Source organism: Brienomyrus brachyistius, chromosome 2 (assembly GCF_023856365.1).
Source record: "Brienomyrus brachyistius isolate T26 chromosome 2, BBRACH_0.4, whole genome shotgun sequence".
Taxonomy (NCBI): Eukaryota; Metazoa; Chordata; class Actinopteri; order Osteoglossiformes; family Mormyridae; genus Brienomyrus; species Brienomyrus brachyistius.
In genome coordinates this window covers 14351170-14368206 of record NC_064534.1, presented here as the reverse complement: position 1 = coordinate 14368206, position 17037 = coordinate 14351170, and the positions used below count along the sequence as shown (strand labels likewise).

Genomic DNA, 17037 nt, shown 5'->3' with positions numbered 1-17037 from the left:
AGCCCTTTAACACATACAGTATTTGCAAATCGATTGACAGAACAGCTTGCTCTGCAAAAAAAGAATGGTTATAAAAAGCTTTCCATTCAAAAGAGCAAAGAGGGTTTATAAAAATTGACAGGAGTATTCAAGAAATACATATAATGCTCAAACCTCATTTTATAATCAACCTTTTCTAAGCTGGCTCTTGCTGTACCCCTTTTTCAGGAATCGATTCCACCACAGCAAAAGGGAACCAGTGTCCCGACCAGAGCAAGCCCTGCAACTCCTGCCTGGATGCAGCCAAGGCCTGCAACCTGAATGACACCTGCAAGAAGCAGCGCTCCTACTACATCTCTACCTGTAACAAGGAGATGCCTGGCCAGTCGGTGGTGCCATCAGCTACACGGGCAGAGCCCTGTAATCGCAAGCGATGTCACAAAGCCCTGCGTCAGTTCTTTGACCGCGTGCAGACGGAGTACAGCTACCGAATGCTCTTCTGCCCCTGCCAAGACACCGCGTGCGCTGAGAGGAGACGGCAGACGATCGTGCCCTCCTGTGCCTTCGAAGAGAAGGTCAAGCCCAACTGCTTGGAGCTGAGAAAAACCTGCCGGTCTGACCCTCTGTGCAGGTAACTAAAATTTGGTCATATGATGAAAGGCAAAGACATGTTGCAGATCTACGCCTGAAATCCATTTAGGCAGCAGTGACCTGTAGGATAATGTAGTGATCATGAAATGTATTACTTAAATGCATTGTGAAAGCAGAACATTTTCCAGAGTACCCCCATTTAAAGGCATTATTGTCCATTATGCTTACAGTACTATCGTACCTACATCTGAAAACAAGGAACTATTCACATATCATTTGTAGGGTAGGTTGTGGGGCATGACGTTTGCCTGATAGAGATTTCATATACTGTACAACAGGATTGCAAGCTAAAGGGATTTATTTCTTGGCATAGCCATAGAAATTCTAACTAAAATGATGTGAAGAAAATGAAAGCACAACAACCTCTAAGATTCATAACTACATATCCATGACAGTATATGTTCTGTAGTAATGCAACATAAGTACGATTAATTGCATGATTCTGGTCCTCTTTCTGACACCTCTTCTTTGTGTCAGCCTGTCAGTCCAGCTGACTTTTGAAATTAGTCCGCTAAATGGGAGGCAACTGAGATATAGAATTGGAAGAAACGGGAGTATATAATATAAATATTTAATGTTTAAAGCATGATGCCAAGTGATGAGGTGCTTAGCATTTTCCTAGTCTAACTGGATTGTAATAATCATCATCATTATCATTATTGTTCTTGTTGTTGATAATAATAATAATAATTATAATTATAATAATGCATCAAACAGCTGGCTTACTCATGGGGATCTGTTCATGAAAGATTCTGTTCAAGAATAAGTCATTAACATCGGAAACTACAGAAAATACATATCAAAGACAGAAGTATTACAGACAGCACCTTTAGACAGTGTCATAATTCACAGGAGATGATACAGCACAATACCTCTGGATGCAAACTACTGACACAGACAAACTCTACACACAGACACAAACATTATACATATTTAATATGGTGTGAGTGTGTGTCTATTAGTTTATGAAGTAGTAGTGCTACTTCATAAACTAATAGACACACACACATCATATTACAAATACACTCCGAACACAGTCCTGGAGATCACATAAACTCTACTATGACAGAGCAGATAGAACCGTCCACCACAACAGACCTGATGTCACACTGATTGATAAAGAGAAGAAAACCACATATATTATAGACGTTGCCATACCAGACACACACAACCTACAAAAGACCCAAACAGATAAAATATGCAAAAACTCAGATCTGGCACGTGAAATACATCACCTCTGTAAAATGGATAAGGTGGTCATGGTCCCCATTGTTCTTTCCTGCACAGGTGTCATCCCACATGCACTACATGAAAGCCTACAAAAGTTAGATTTACTCCCAAACATATATATTACACTACAAAAAGTGACAATAATAAACACTTGACACATAGTCAGTGAGTGTCTTTCACATTAGTAAAGCTGTCCTGATGTCTAGGCCTTCACCTGACGTAGGAGATGGGGATATCCCAGAATTAAATAGTAATAATAATAATAATACATTTTCTGTAACCACTTTCCAATTCACGGTCACAGGAAACATTAATAATTATTAATGATAAGAAGAAAAAGAATAATGTGGAATTTAAAAAGAACAAACATCATTACTTCAACTTCAATATTAAACAAGTTTCAATTCATGACCACTAAAATCTGAAACAAATGTGTTTCTGCAGTAAAAAATGGAGAGGCAGATTGAAATGCCCATACATCAAGCTGAATTTCATTATGCAGGTCTATAACTGTCAGGGAAATAATTGTAGATGCTAAAAGAAACATTGCAATTAAAAAGAAAGAATGAAGACTGCCTGGTTAATTGAGTGGACAGTGTTCAATTAGGTTGAACAGCATATTAGTAGATCATTTTTACTGTGTTTCAATTCAATTTTATGGGACACTCTTCAACTAAAACCTACTCTTCTATGACTGTGTCATGGGTGCATTTATATAAAAGTTGGAAATGTATTTGTGTTCAGTCAGTAATAGTATATGCATCAATAAAGCTTAAAATCACCCAAACACTTAAAGCAAAGTGTTATTCGAAGGAAATTAACTGGGAGCAATGTTATTTTATATATGTTTGGGAAGGGAAATCTTCTATGATCTTTAGATGCAAATATACTTCAAAAGTATATGTCTTGTCAAACTTCAGAGTGTCACGATCCGTACAGAATGGGTGATCGTTCAGTCAGCGCGAGCGAGCAGGAACAGGCAGGCAGGCGGAAAACGGGGCAAACTGGGGATTTATTAGAGGACAAGGGTCGAACTGAACACAGGCAGCGACAAACATCAGGTAACATCAATGCCAGACAAGGGAAACAGGTAAGACCAGGACTTAAAATAGGACAGGACTAATCAAAGTAAGTGGAGAAAGCTGGAGACGATCAGGGAAGCACACGTGGGTAATCAGGGGGCGTGGCACACATGAGGAGCTGATGAGCAGGTCATGACACAGAGTGCTTTGGGTCCTTATAAATTTTGCAACAACGTATAGTTAACATTAAATAAAAAATACTATCACTGCAGCCTTGTACTGGATAAATGATTGGAAGAAGGATGAATGGATGGAAAGATACATGTAAATATTAAAAAAATAGTTCAAAAGAAGAACATAAAGGCAGTTTTGCCTGTCCTTTCTATTTGTGTATGTACCAATCAGCCATAACATCAAAACCACTGACAGGTGAAGTGAGCAACATTGATTATTTTTTTACAATGACACCTGTCATGGGTGCCATATTATATTGGGCAAGTGAACAGTCAGTTCTTGAAGTGGATGTGTAGGAAAAACTGACATGTGTAAGGATCTGAGGGAATTTGGTAAGGGTCAAAATGTGATGGCTAGATGACTATGTCAGAGCATTTCCAAAACGACAGGTCTTGTGGGGTGTTCCCCCACCCAAGCCTCATTGATGGACATGGGGATCAAAGACTATCCCGCAGGAGAGCTACTGTAGCATTAATGTAAAAAGTTAATGCTGGCTATGACAAAAACGTGTCAGAATACAGAGCATGTATTGTGTAGCCATACTATAGACAAGGTCCTATGCCAACCCCTGTCCATCACCAAAAGCACCTACATTGGGCACATGAGCATCAGAACTGGACCATGGTGCAATGGAAAAAGATGGCCTGGTTTGATTAGTCAAGTTTTCTGTTAGATAATATGGGTGAACAAATGTGTGCGTGTCACCTTGAGACGAAGGTAAGCCTGCAGAGGCAGTGTCATGTCTTAAGCAATGTTATAAAGGGAAACCTTGAGTCCTGGCATTCATGTGGATGTTGATACAATCATCTACCTAAACATTGTTGCACACCCAGTACACCCCTTGATGACAACAGTATTCCTCAATGGCGATGGCCTCAGGATAATGTGCCCTGCCACAAAAAATTGTTCAGGTATGGTTTGACGAACATGCAAAATAGTTCAAGATGTTGACTTGGCCTCCAAATTCCTCCAAGCGTAATCCATGGAGGCACCACCTCACAACTTACTTGAAGGGGTTACTGTATATATGAATATATATACAGGTATATGAGAGAAACTTACGTTTGGATAACAACAGACTAATTGTACGTAATTCCAACAATAGGTCTGGACCACTCATAAACTTTGTTCTTACCTAAGAGAACATTCAAAAGACAAGAATATTGGGGCATGTGGCAAGTTCTCCCAAATCACTTGCATGAGCAACTTGCAAACAAATGTGATCATATGAGTGGTTCTTCAATGAGGACCAATGTTCTGACCTTTAGCTCCAATTAATACTGAAAATCAACAAGCAGTTTCATATGTTTGCCATTTGGAGCATGGATTGGAAGAAGCAGAACATGTTCTTTTGACAAATCCATTACATATTTTTCACTGTGTACATTGTCTTAATGTTTCTGTGTTACTTTCATATATACCCCGCCTCTGCTAATATCAAAAATTCCTCAGAATATTTTGTTATTTGCAATCTTCACTACTGTGCACCATAGGGCTTTATAGTCTTATGCCTTTTTGAAACAGTTTTATATAGAGATATATAGAGTTCATTCTGAGAACAATCTGAAAAGCCTTTGGACTTTGGAAGCTTGGGTTATTGATGCTTGTGGTCACTGTCCTGTGTGTGGGAAACAACTGCCTCCCAGCAAAGGTTACATTGATGTCAGAAGCAGATGAAACCCTCACTATACTGTATAGCCAGTTCTGGAAGGTCTAATAAAATATAAAAGTGTAAGAATAGTCCAAGAATCCTCACAATGGGGTCGTGCCCTGTGGTGTAGCTGTGGTTTTTCCCTTCTGTGTATGGTCTAAGTCTTGCCACATTTGCCTCAGGTGCTACAATTTAAAGAGTACACTATATAACAGCTTTCTAATGCAGCATTTGGGAAAATGTAAGTCATTTCCAAACTTACACACTTAAGCTACTATGTTCAGTGTAACTCCTAAGGTCAAATTCTGCTCTTTTCAATGGAAAATTGCAAAAGAGCCATTGTCAAGCTGACCTTCGAGGCAGCATCAGTTGAATTACCATAATTTGCATGATTTCTTGAGCCATCTGTTTTGCAGTAGCATGTAGAGGCTATATGGGAAGGGTAATGGAAGCAAATGATGTAGATACTGTAAATAGCAAGACAATGGCTAAATGGCGGCTTTTATACTGCGCCTGTTGCCCTGCTGTTATGTGAGGCTCTCCACTCATAAGCAATAATTTGTGTTTCCAAAGGTGTGTATGTGTGCGTGTAGGAGGGGAATCAGTCCTCACTGATACTGTATACAGTACATCACCAACTCTAGGTGCGTGATATCAGCTGTATGGTGCTAATTTGCTGCAGTGCTGTGGAGTTTCTTCTAATGCCAGTCTGTGGCTTACAACAACACTGAAGATCAGCCCCCAAACAATTTTTAGAAGGTCCATGTAGAGTTTGTCCCCTCCCTGCCCCATGGGGGCACCAGAGGGCAGCCAGGAGAAGCCTAATCCAAATTAACTAAGGGAGGATAAAAGGAAGGCCTTAGTCAACACATCAGTCAACCTTAGCTAATCAGGTATTGATCATGTCAGAATGGGGAAGAAGTGTCACTGTTTATTTCACAGTAGTATAGATTAGTACGTTGAATGTTGGACGCCTGTTTGAATTCATCCAGAGCATGATTAGATAACTGGGACAATGAGGAGCATGAATGCAAGCTCCTTTTAGCCTAATCCGTGGAGGCCCTTGAGAGCTAATTTGCACGGTTGCAGTGACAGGTACCTGCCTGTCCATTTCCTTCTTCCAGGTTCTTTTGTATTTTTTCCTTATAAGGTAGGTAGTGTATTCATCATCTCCTGCCATTGTCTTTTAGGGAGTAAGGCAGACTTTACATTCCCAGCGGAATACAAGCATGTGTCTCAGAAAAGCACTGGATATGAAAGGGTTAGGAGCAGACACTTGGCTTAGCTTTGTAAGTCTCACATTATCGATTGGACACAACTTTGGTACAATGAATCGCTATCCTTTATTTATCTTTCTGTCATTCGCCCTATTTACTGTCTGAGGGATTTGGCTTGAGTACATTGCTTATCCAGGTACTTCAATGAAACAAAATTAATCTTTTTCGCTGGGAACCTGACCCAGTTCTCATCACATAAGAGAACTGCAGACATTCAAGCATTCGACAGGTCAGCCTTGAAGAATAGGCTGCCATGTGTGAAACCCTTTGTGATTTTTTTTCAAGAAGCTCTTGTTTCAAGTGGGGCTCTCCATTGTTGGAGATTTATCACTTTTTTTGCTTTTGATAAATTGTTTGGGGGCACGCAAACATGTGCTGCGATTAACTTTTGGTTGTGATATCTCTGTGGGCCTCAGGCAAGCCTTTACTCCTTCACTAGGAAAAAGCAAAAATCCCAGTCAAATGACTGGATTCACCAGAGCAGCATGCTGTAGTTTAGTTTCTGTCATTCACTTGTGCTTCAGATAAAAGGTTTCCTTAATGGGTCATACACGGTTCATCAAACCTCAGCAGAATATACTTAAACTTAAAGAGCAGCAGATGTTAAATGATAATCTGTGGAGGGCCTTTGCTAGCACTGCTGAACAAAATACTTAACTTGAATTACGCCTGTAAACACATGCAGTCCCCAGGATATGATGAGATTTGTTCCCGAAATCTGTGTTATGATATCATTATTATTATTAATAATAATAATAACAATAGGGGGCGGCATGGTGGTGTAGTGGTTAGCACTGTTGCCTCACACCTCTGGGACCCGGGTTCGAATCTCCGCCTGGGTTACATGTGTGTAGAGTTTGCATGTTCTCCCTGTCGGGTTCGTGACGGGCAGGCAAGCGGGCAAGCGGGCAGGAAGCAGGCAAGCAGGCGGAATATGGGGAAAACGGGGATTTATTAAAGGGAAGGTCAGGGAAACAGCGAGGAAACATCAACTAACATCAATGACGGACAACCAGGCAGGGCAAGATAAAAAATAATAATAAATTAAGAAATAATAATAAAAAAAAAAAGACAGGGCGAAATAACAAGGAATAACTGGGGAAGCACACATGGATAACCAGGGGGGCGTGGCACACATGAAGACATGACTCTCCCCATGTCGTCGTGGGGTTTCCTCCAGGTACTCCAGTTTCCCCCTACAGTCCAAAATTGAGGCTAATTAGAGTTACTAAATTCTGACCCCCCGTCCTGGGTTGTTCCCTGCCTCGTGCCCATTGCTTCCGGGATAGGCTCCAGACCCCCCGTAACCCAGTAGGATAAGCGGTTTGGAAAATGGATGGATGGATGGACAATAATAATAAAACTACATACAGTATGGTACTGTACCATACCTTAAGCTAATGAACCACTGATGCTGAGCAATGTTTTCATGAGCATCATAAAATAGTGTGTGCATTTGTTATTAAACCACTGTATTGAAATTTTTTATGTAATAGGCTTTATGGCAGTCCGTTCATAAATACGAGTTGTCTGTAAGTGGAATGTTCTTTAACCAGGGACTGCCTATATGCTATTGTGTTACTGGAGAACATGTGTCTTTACTTTTGTTAAAAAAAAGCTACATAAGCTAGAAGTAACTAGATAACTAAATTGGAATAGCAACATGCACACTGTTTGAAGTGGTCCTTGCATTAGGATATAGGTGTAGCATCCAATGTAGTAACTGCCACAGTGTAATAACTTCCAATAACATAATAATTTTTACATTCTTAATGTAATACAAGTTGATTATGTTGCAAATTTACCAATAATGCAATGAAATTTTTGAATAAAAAAGGTAATAATTTATTATATAAAGATATATATGTATGTTTTAATGGTATAGCACATTAGCTTCAGTGGCATCTAAATGACAAAACAGAGTACATTAGTGTTAAGTTACATAAATAGTCTCACAATATTTTACATCATTTTTTTACACAGAGATTGAACTAAATGTAACTATTAATTGAAATTGAGGCAAAACAGCCACATCTGGAGTACTTTTTCTACATTTTATATAGTTTATTTAAAAAGCTTTTATGTTTACCAGTTCAGTTAAGTTTCCAGTCTATAAAAAAAGGTATATGACCACTCAGTAAAATACAAAACACTGAGAAGCAGACAGATGGGTCTATCTAAGAACAAATGCCTCCATGTTTGACCCTGACTGCTGAATATTTAACATGCACACTATTAGTTAGCCAGCATCCTAAGCCCGAACAATCCAAGCAGCAAAAACATTCAGTAGGCTGGTAGATAAGCAGCATACTGAGGCTACAAGACCCTGTTTAGTCAACCACAGCAAGGCTGCCTCTTACTGAACAGGGGCTCTTTACAAAAGAGTGTAATCAGTAAATGCAATGCAGGTGTAAAATATGCATGGATGCTTCATCTTCAACTGACTGCCTGCCTTCTTTGTGGTTGCCAGTCTGAGGTGGCAGTCAGGCTTTTTATTGCCTCGTTCCCTTTAAGGCAGAACAAAACTGTCTTGCCAGTGCTCAGGTGCCAAAAATATATACACATATACAAATGGAATAAAGTCTTGCCAAATGTACTGCTTTATATATATTGGGACTTGAAGCTATGTTATCACATACATACACCCCACAGCCCTATGGTAGGATTCAGGCAGATTTTATGAAAATGCCCTCGGTTACTCGAAATGCGAATGTGTTAGTTATGTGCCCCCTGTCTGGAAATAGACGGGTCTCTTTGATGTTATGTGGAACGATTAGCAATTTTCATGTAGCTGTCATGCAATATCTTCCTGGTTTGAAGCACAGAGGTAGCTATTTGGCTCTACACTGACCCCTACACATATGGAAAAAAAAATTCAAAAATTAAATAAATTAATAAAATGAAAATGAGTAAGGTGTTTCAATTTGCTTCTTGTACTCCCACAAAAATAAATAAATAAATAAATTTCAAATTAAATTGCAAATACAATAATCTTTTATTTATTTATTTATTTATTTTTATTGTTTGTGTAAAACATTTATTTCTGCACCACAAATGACTTTTTTGGAGACATGACGACAGTAACAGTAGCACTAGCTGGTAAAAATATCATATTCATAGTTGACCAAGTTATTTTCCACAAAAGGATTTTAAAATAACAATAATAATAATTATTATTATTATTATTATTATTATTGTTTATTCATAAAAAAGTATAAAACAGTATTTTATGGGATGTGTTTTTATTCATTTATTCAGTTAGCAGATAATCTGCACCTGTTTACTGGTACCATGTACCTTATATAGATCAGTAGGTTGAATGTTGGACGCCTATTATCAGTTTGTAAGGTATTGTAAGTGGGTGCTGAGTGGTTGTTCCTAGTGTGATCTCAACTTCTAGCATGCTCCTGACTTCTCGCCTGTGTGTATGTCTAGAGATTTGATTTTGCTAATCTCTTCTGATCTCTTCATGATCCCAGACTGTCTTCCTGTTTTGATTTCTGGATTGTGCTTTGTGGCTCAATAAACAGATATTGAGGCAGCACATGGACCCAGTTCATCACAGATGTTCACAAAATATCTGTGTGTGTGTGTGTTTATATTACATTGTGGGGACCAAATGTTCCCCATAATGTGATAATAACCTATTATTTTTGACGTTTTGGGAACCATTTTTCAGGTCCCCACAAAGATTCGTGCATACTTGCGTGCTCGCGGTCATGTATGTATTACACTGTGGGGAACAAAAATCCCTATAATGTCATTTTGTTCTTATGGGGATAGTTTTCAGTCCCCTGATGGGGAAACACAGTTTTATAAAAAAAGAAAAAAAAAATCTGTGAATGCAATCACAAAACTCAAAATTCCGAAAGTCTTGAAATTTTGTTTGATTAATTATGGTTAAGGTTAGAGCAGGATAGGGGTTGCTTTGTTGGAATTAGGGTGCTGTAACCATAGAAATGAATGCACGGTCCCCACAAAGATAAGAATGCAAACATGTATGTATCAAGAGTTTCTAACCTGGAGTCTACAGAGGAGCTGGAGGAGCTCATCTCTTCGATTGACAAAATGTATTATCATGCAGTTTAGCTGTGGTCTATTTGATGATCGATGATTATACTTTATTGATCCCCATGGGTTGATTCTCTTCTTGCCTCCTCCATCTTGCTCTGTGTAGGTGAGAGCAAGCTTGGCAGTGAAGGGCAGCCACCTGTAGTGACACCCAGGAAGCTGGGGGTTAAGGACCTTGCCCAAGGGCTCACAGTCATGCTGAGGCCAAGCTTGAACCGGTGACCTTCTGATCACTGGCACAGAGGCTTAACCGATTTTATTACGTATAATTCTTGGGAATTTTTCCTGTCTAGTTGAGGCAATGATGAGAAACACAGCCTGTAACAGCATATCATTTATAACTAATTCAATCACTGGACAGCTAGTGGAGTTTGAACAATATTTTTGGTGATGCTGTCAATTTCTTGTACCACATACCCAACAGTATTTATATAGTCTTTACTAGACTGCTTTAATCGCACCAAAAAACCTCTTTGGTTTGTCTACTGTAATGACCTGGCAAAAAGGGTATCATATATGATATTATATATCATCTTTATAATGTGTTAAGAAAAAAATACTAAGAAAAGAAGAAAAAACACAATCAACGAACTTACCATAATGTACATGTGTCAAAAGTATTTCAGCCACAAAACAGTTACCCTTAGATAATACTGTGCAATAGTTTTAGGCAGTCAAATGAAACGTGGAAAGCTATTTACCTGTGTAATAAGTATATGTTTGCTCAGCACAAAAAACACAATGCAACATTAGAATATATGCAAATTCAAAGTAAAAATAAAAACCGTTGCCAAAAAGTTACTATTATATATCTCGATGATTCAAAGTACTCGATATATATATCTCGATGATTCAAAGTACACTTTGGTTCCCAAACTTCAGGGGCACCTCATTTCTTCCTTGTATTTGTTAAATTTCACCACCAGCTCTCTTAATTAATTTCATTGGTTTAAAAAGGCAATGAGGTGTTGAGTAGCCAAAAAGGTGCACTTGTGGTCGAGGCAAAAAATACATGGGTGTATTGCACAGTTGCTACAAATATTGGGGTGATTTCTAGGGAGGGTTTGGAATGGCTAAGCTGGCCCACTTTGACAGACAAAATATTATAGTTTTGCACCAATATGAAGATCATTTAAACATTGATTTCTTTCATTGCCTAGGTCTTTCGCTCAATACTGTGTTAGTGGTTCACTCAGGTGGAATGAAAAACTATGTGTACACTGGCCTGTCCAGTCTGGGAATCAGAGATTCAGATTTGTTTGGACAAAAGTTAACAGCCTATGCAAGCTAACAACTTGTCCAAAATAAGAAAACAACAGAGCTCTGCTTCATTAGGCTGCCAATGGAGTGGCGCCCAGCATAATTATTCAGTAAACTACAGTTGACTGTGCCCTTTATCTGCTTTCTAAACACTTCTTCCCTGTGCTGTTGTGTTGTGTCATCTTGAACAAAGGTACTTATCATTATTCTCTGTTGCAGAATAAGATGCTGTCCTTCAATGTAATAGACATCTAATTGCCCTAGTATTGAATTCATGAGTTGATTAACTTCACGCTGCTACCTTTCTTACTTGTTTTTGCCTCAAGCTCAAAATAAAAGCTATTTGGTCCAAAAAAGCTTCATACATCTAAACAGACTTTGAACCAGTGGATGAATATGTATGTTATTTACACAACATGCAGTTTACTAAAGGCTTTACTTATTAACCATATTAGGACATTTGAATGTGAATGGCCAAGCCCTTAGGTGTGACATCTGTAGGGTACAATAGGGTAGAGTCTGGAGTAGGGGACTCTGGACCATGAACTTGAAAAACAAATTTTAAATATTTCAAGCAGAAAATTGTAATGAGAGCTGAGTCATTCTCCCCATTCCCTGGGAGCGATAGGTTGGGAGAAATGAAAATATCTGAAACATAAATACCCACCCAAGTCTAAATATGAGGGGGCTGTATTTACATGGTATGCACCTTCCCTCTGTCATGTGGTGAACAAAGATGTAATTAGCCATGCAAATCATGTATGTCCTGTGAGGTATGATAATTAAATGAAGAATATGCATGCTGGTAATCAGAACAAACAGACAATGTTCCCTAATGAACATTAGGGACCAAAAGGAATATCAAACACCCCAAAACCTGGGGTTCTCTGGTTGCATCAAAAATAACCTTGTCACCTTTGTAAATATAACAAAATCTTTTAATCTTATTATAAAAAGTTAAGCAATCTTATTTTTTTAATGATGACTCTGATGTTATATGTTTTTTAAATTCATATGTGAGTGCAGGTATTTCTGAGAGAAACATGAAATGAATGTTTTGTCCACTAACACTGATTTATGCATCCAAGCACACACACATACACACACAGATTTGGTATCTATATCTTTGTGGGGACTCCCAGTTAATTTCTATGGGCAAAACCCTAATCCCAGCTATTACAAGCTAACTTCCTATCCATCCCTAACCTTAACCATAAGTAACCAAACAATATTGGCATTTCTAGTTTTTTAATGGCATTCAAAATCTTTATAAATAAAATTGAGTTTCCCTTTGTGGGAACAGAAAATCATGTGTTGACATTATCAAAATAACAGGTTTTTAAATCATATTTTGGTGATATAACTAATATACAGTACCAATCCACGTTGAGTATACTTGCTGGAACCTAGGATTTATTCATGTTTTACCTCAGGTATTCTTTGTGTAATTACATACGGGAATATATTACAATGTACTAAATACACAAGCAATGCTCACAAAAAAATAGAAATTTGTCATTGTTTTTCACTTGATAATAGCTTTACACACACAGTTAAGCAGTTGCACCAGGAAATCGTCCACTACTCTATGTCATCCCTGCCATCCTGCAGCGATTCCCAAAGAACTAGCAGGCCTTTGGAGTGCATTGCATTGACTCTTCTATCCAGTTAATTTCGTACAAGTTCTGAGGGAGGTCTTGAGACTGGGTTAGCCAGGTCATTAATTTCAGCTGTAGCAATTTCCTGCTTTCCCAGATAGTTCTACCACAATTTTGAGATGTGTTTTGTGTTGCTGTCTTGCCGTAGAATGAAGGATTGCCCCGTTAACTGTGATTCATAATCATAATTGTAAGGCAGCTGGCCGCACAGGACTCCGTGACCCTGCAGCTTTGTCTAAAAGATTGGTGTAATGTAGATAAGGAACAAACATCCGATAGTCGTTGATCAAATTGTCAGACAAGCACTATTACCTGAAAAGGAGTAATCGAAACGTGGTTCAGGTGCTAATTGTGCATTTTGCACTTCTGACATTAAAATAATAAAAATACCTCAATCGGTCCCACTCTGTGACTGCTTAGATACTCCCTAAATTTAGACATATAGCTTAAACCCTGGACTGAGATCCTTGTTACAGTGTATCTGAGGCAATAAGAAGCATGTCGGATGCATCTCTTCCTCCGGATTTGGCCTTTGCTGTATTTCTTCTCAATTACAGACTTTTGTGAATTTTGTATAACAGAATGTCTCAGGCAGGATGTAATTCTCCCAACAGAACATCCATTCATCTCCAGATGAAAATGTGTAACTGAAAATCTGTCTTGCTCAGTATGGACTACATTGGTTGTCCACTTTACAGTTCAAGATTTAACCTCTATCTGTCTTTAAAAAAAAAAAATTAAATACGAAAGAATAAAAAAAAAGTCATGCTCAGGAAGAGAGAGATCCCTGCTGATACACTTCATATCAGTGGGTGGCAGTGATCTGGAAATACAGGGTACCTCCAAGCCGCCATAACTAGATTAACATGTGTACTGTAGGTCTCGAGACAAAAATAGAAACTGAAATGCAGTAGAGTGCTTTTGAATAAATAATCTTAGATCCCTACTCTGTGACCTGCAAAGAGCTGCAAAACAGTGAACTGTTTATTTAATTCCCATTGTATGTGACTAGGTCAAGACTGGCTGACTTCCACATGAACTGCCAGACGACGCCACACTCCATTACTAACTGTCCAAATGAAAACTACCAGGCTTGTCTGGCCTCTTATATCGGTCTTATAGGTGAGTGATGTGCTTTTTGTGCTTTTCTAATTAACTACCTTTGTTATGTTTCCGGAATGTATACATTTGAAGTAGGAAAAAAGGACTCAGCCTTTTATTTAGTAAAAAGAAATACATGATGACTTCCAAATAGACCTCTTATATTTTTCCTAAAGCAAGCCGAGGTGCCCATTTACTGCTAAATGAATGAAGGAGAGTGCATTAGACAGCACTAGCTGGACTAAAGTGGAACTTTGTTGTTGCCACTGCTGAAGGATCTGACATGACGCCGAACTACGTGGATGCCAGCTACACCAACATAACCATCTCCCCATGGTGCACGTGCCGGGGAAGTGGGAACCAAGAGGAAGAGTGTGAAAAATTCCTGCGGGACTTCAAGGAGAACACCTGTTTACGTGAGTCTAGTGCTATCCAGCAACACAACTGCACAAATGTTTTCTGCATGTAGTCAGACTTCAGAATGATTATCCCTCATGACCACCATTGTTAGATACCATAAGAGCAAGTAATGCCATGTGGAAAGCATTGCGATGGCAGGTTCTGCAGTATCAAAACAGTAAAGCTGCAAAAGGGCACCAATACTGTATATATACCGTAGATGAATCTTCACCCAGTGGTCCTCAAAGTCATTCTGAGGAGTCTCCAGAAACGTCACAATAATACATGCTCTCATGTGTTCTACATAATGCATGTTATTACACATACTCAGCGTATTACTCTCCGCTGTTCTAACTGTACAGTACTTTTAATTGTCTTTGCCTTTTTACTGCGCAGGCCTTCTATGGCTGAAGAATTTTTAAGACTTTAGGAATTTATTATCGTTTAATGAATTATAGTTACAGAATAAACACGGTTGGCCCTGTTGTCAGCGTGTAGTAATGCACATGGAACAAAACTGAAAAGACCCTGTTCTTTTATAGTTTGGTGGCATCAGTTGCTAAAAACCAGTGAGTTGAAAATAGAGCACTTTAAATGTGACTAAAGGGTGGTATAAAAACACACAAGTAGTGTTGTGTAATTACATAACATCCTGAAATCAAAAACTCTTTCATATCTTCTTAATGTTGGAGGACACCTAGACTGCTTTCAAATGACAGCTATATACAGTAAATGTGTTCCTGTGAAGTGCTGGTTCTACACATGTACATCATGTGAGGGCTCTGCATTCAGATTCACACCTATCTTGCATCCACCCTTCTTGATCTCTGTTGTTTGTTTGACTGATGCTGTTGTTCTTCCTGTAATGCAGTAAGTTCTGAGTTATGCTAACAACAGCGTAAAGCAGAATGTAAACACCCACTCTGGGAACCATTACATATGTATAATTGCAGATTATTGTTCCTTTCTCAATAAGTGACTAACAAACCTGAAAGTGCTCTCTCTGCAGTGTTGAATACTAGCTTATCTGTCTGTTAATATTTCATGAAGTACTCATATATAGAGCAGTCTATATTTATCTGTATAATTTTGAGTGCTTAGCTATAATATATAGAAAAATAGAATGGGGGAAATAGCTAACATACAACACAAGCAAACTAAAGCGGGAAAAACTAATACAATTCCAAGAAATAAAGTGAATATGTTGCAAATGTAAGATCCTAAAGTCATTTTTCAGAATAAGGATATTTACTTCTGATAACTGCTAGTTATTCTTAGGCCAGTCATACAAGTTTCTTCAAAACTGTATGAAACTGAAAATAGTGATCAGAAAAATACGTTATAAATATGGAATAAGTCAATTAAACATGAATTTCCGAAAGAGAAGATATACCACAATGCTTTGGACAGATAGTTTATGTTGCTATTTTGTATGTTTTTTCATGCTCTGGGGACATAAATTAGTAATTAATCTTAATTACTAACATAATTTTGCTTATTTCAGATACATTTGTTCTGACATCTGAAGTTTGAAGTGTGAAAAAAAGAATTAAAGGGTCAATACTTATCTATGTAAATAAGAAAACCTCTGACTTCTAAACAGTTTGATCAACAGTGAGCCCTGCTGGATATTGAATACCTAGACAAATATATGAGGCATTCATGATTCAGTTTCATTCATGGATGACAGGCTGTTTACACTGTATGGCTGTTGATTATTGTTGATTCATTCTGAGTTCCATGATTTGCATCTCAGCAGATTTGTTCCCTAATGAATCATTTAACGAAACCTTTGGCAGAGGGCTAGAAACTGTTGACAGACTGTAGAAAATATACCAGAGTTTAACACCAGTATCTCCAGAGAAGTCCAGCGGAACAAATTTGATGATACAAAGCCTCTCTCCACAGGGAATTCTATTCAAGCCTTTGGCTATGGACCAGAAACAGACTCCTTTACTAAGCCAGTTCCAGTCACACCTTCACTGAGTCCCGATGTGGAGCTGGTGAGCCTGTCAGAACCCTCTGTCAACCACAACGATATCAAGCCTGGAGATGATGCTTGCGTTTTCTCTACCTGCGCCAATCTGGTAGATCGTCGCTTTGCATCTACCATCTAAAAAGGCTCTCCATACCGCATCTGTGATAATTGCAAAACTACCAAGAACTCAGTAATGCAATAATGCTTTTTTAAAATATAGATACAAGTACAAACGTAATAGAGATAAGTACAAATATTGGCCAAGAAGATACAGCACAACCATCTGCACTTTCTAATTAATGCATGCTCCTTGATGCATAGCCTTAACCAAACGTTTATGCAACAGTAATTTATGCCTGTTGCATGTATTGTGCTGTTACCTCTATAATATCACATAACACAACCCATACTCGACACCCTTACTTAGTAGCTATGAAGCATTTGTGAAGCCGAAAGCACCGGTATATAGTCCATAGCATGTATACTTTTGGAATTTCACAGAATAACCACATGCCTTCAAATATGA

General features: G+C 38.4%; 1 protein-coding gene across 2 annotated transcripts in view; it reads left to right on the top strand.

Moving 5' to 3' along the window:
• The window catches only part of LOC125722339 (GDNF family receptor alpha-2-like), a 67479-nt gene that overhangs the window by 35629 nt on the left and 14813 nt on the right, over positions 1-17037 (top strand). Inside the window, exons 4-7 of one of the 2 annotated variants that reach the window (XM_048998493.1) lie at positions 208-610; positions 14046-14155; positions 14410-14550; positions 16442-16536. In XM_048998493.1, coding sequence (XP_048854450.1) covers positions 208-610; positions 14046-14155; positions 14410-14550; positions 16442-16536 — 749 coding nt within the window. Of the gene's footprint in view, positions 1-207; positions 611-14045; positions 14156-14409; positions 14551-16441; positions 16621-17037 lie in introns of both variants that reach the window. The other variant, XM_048998488.1, reaches the window with a different exon arrangement.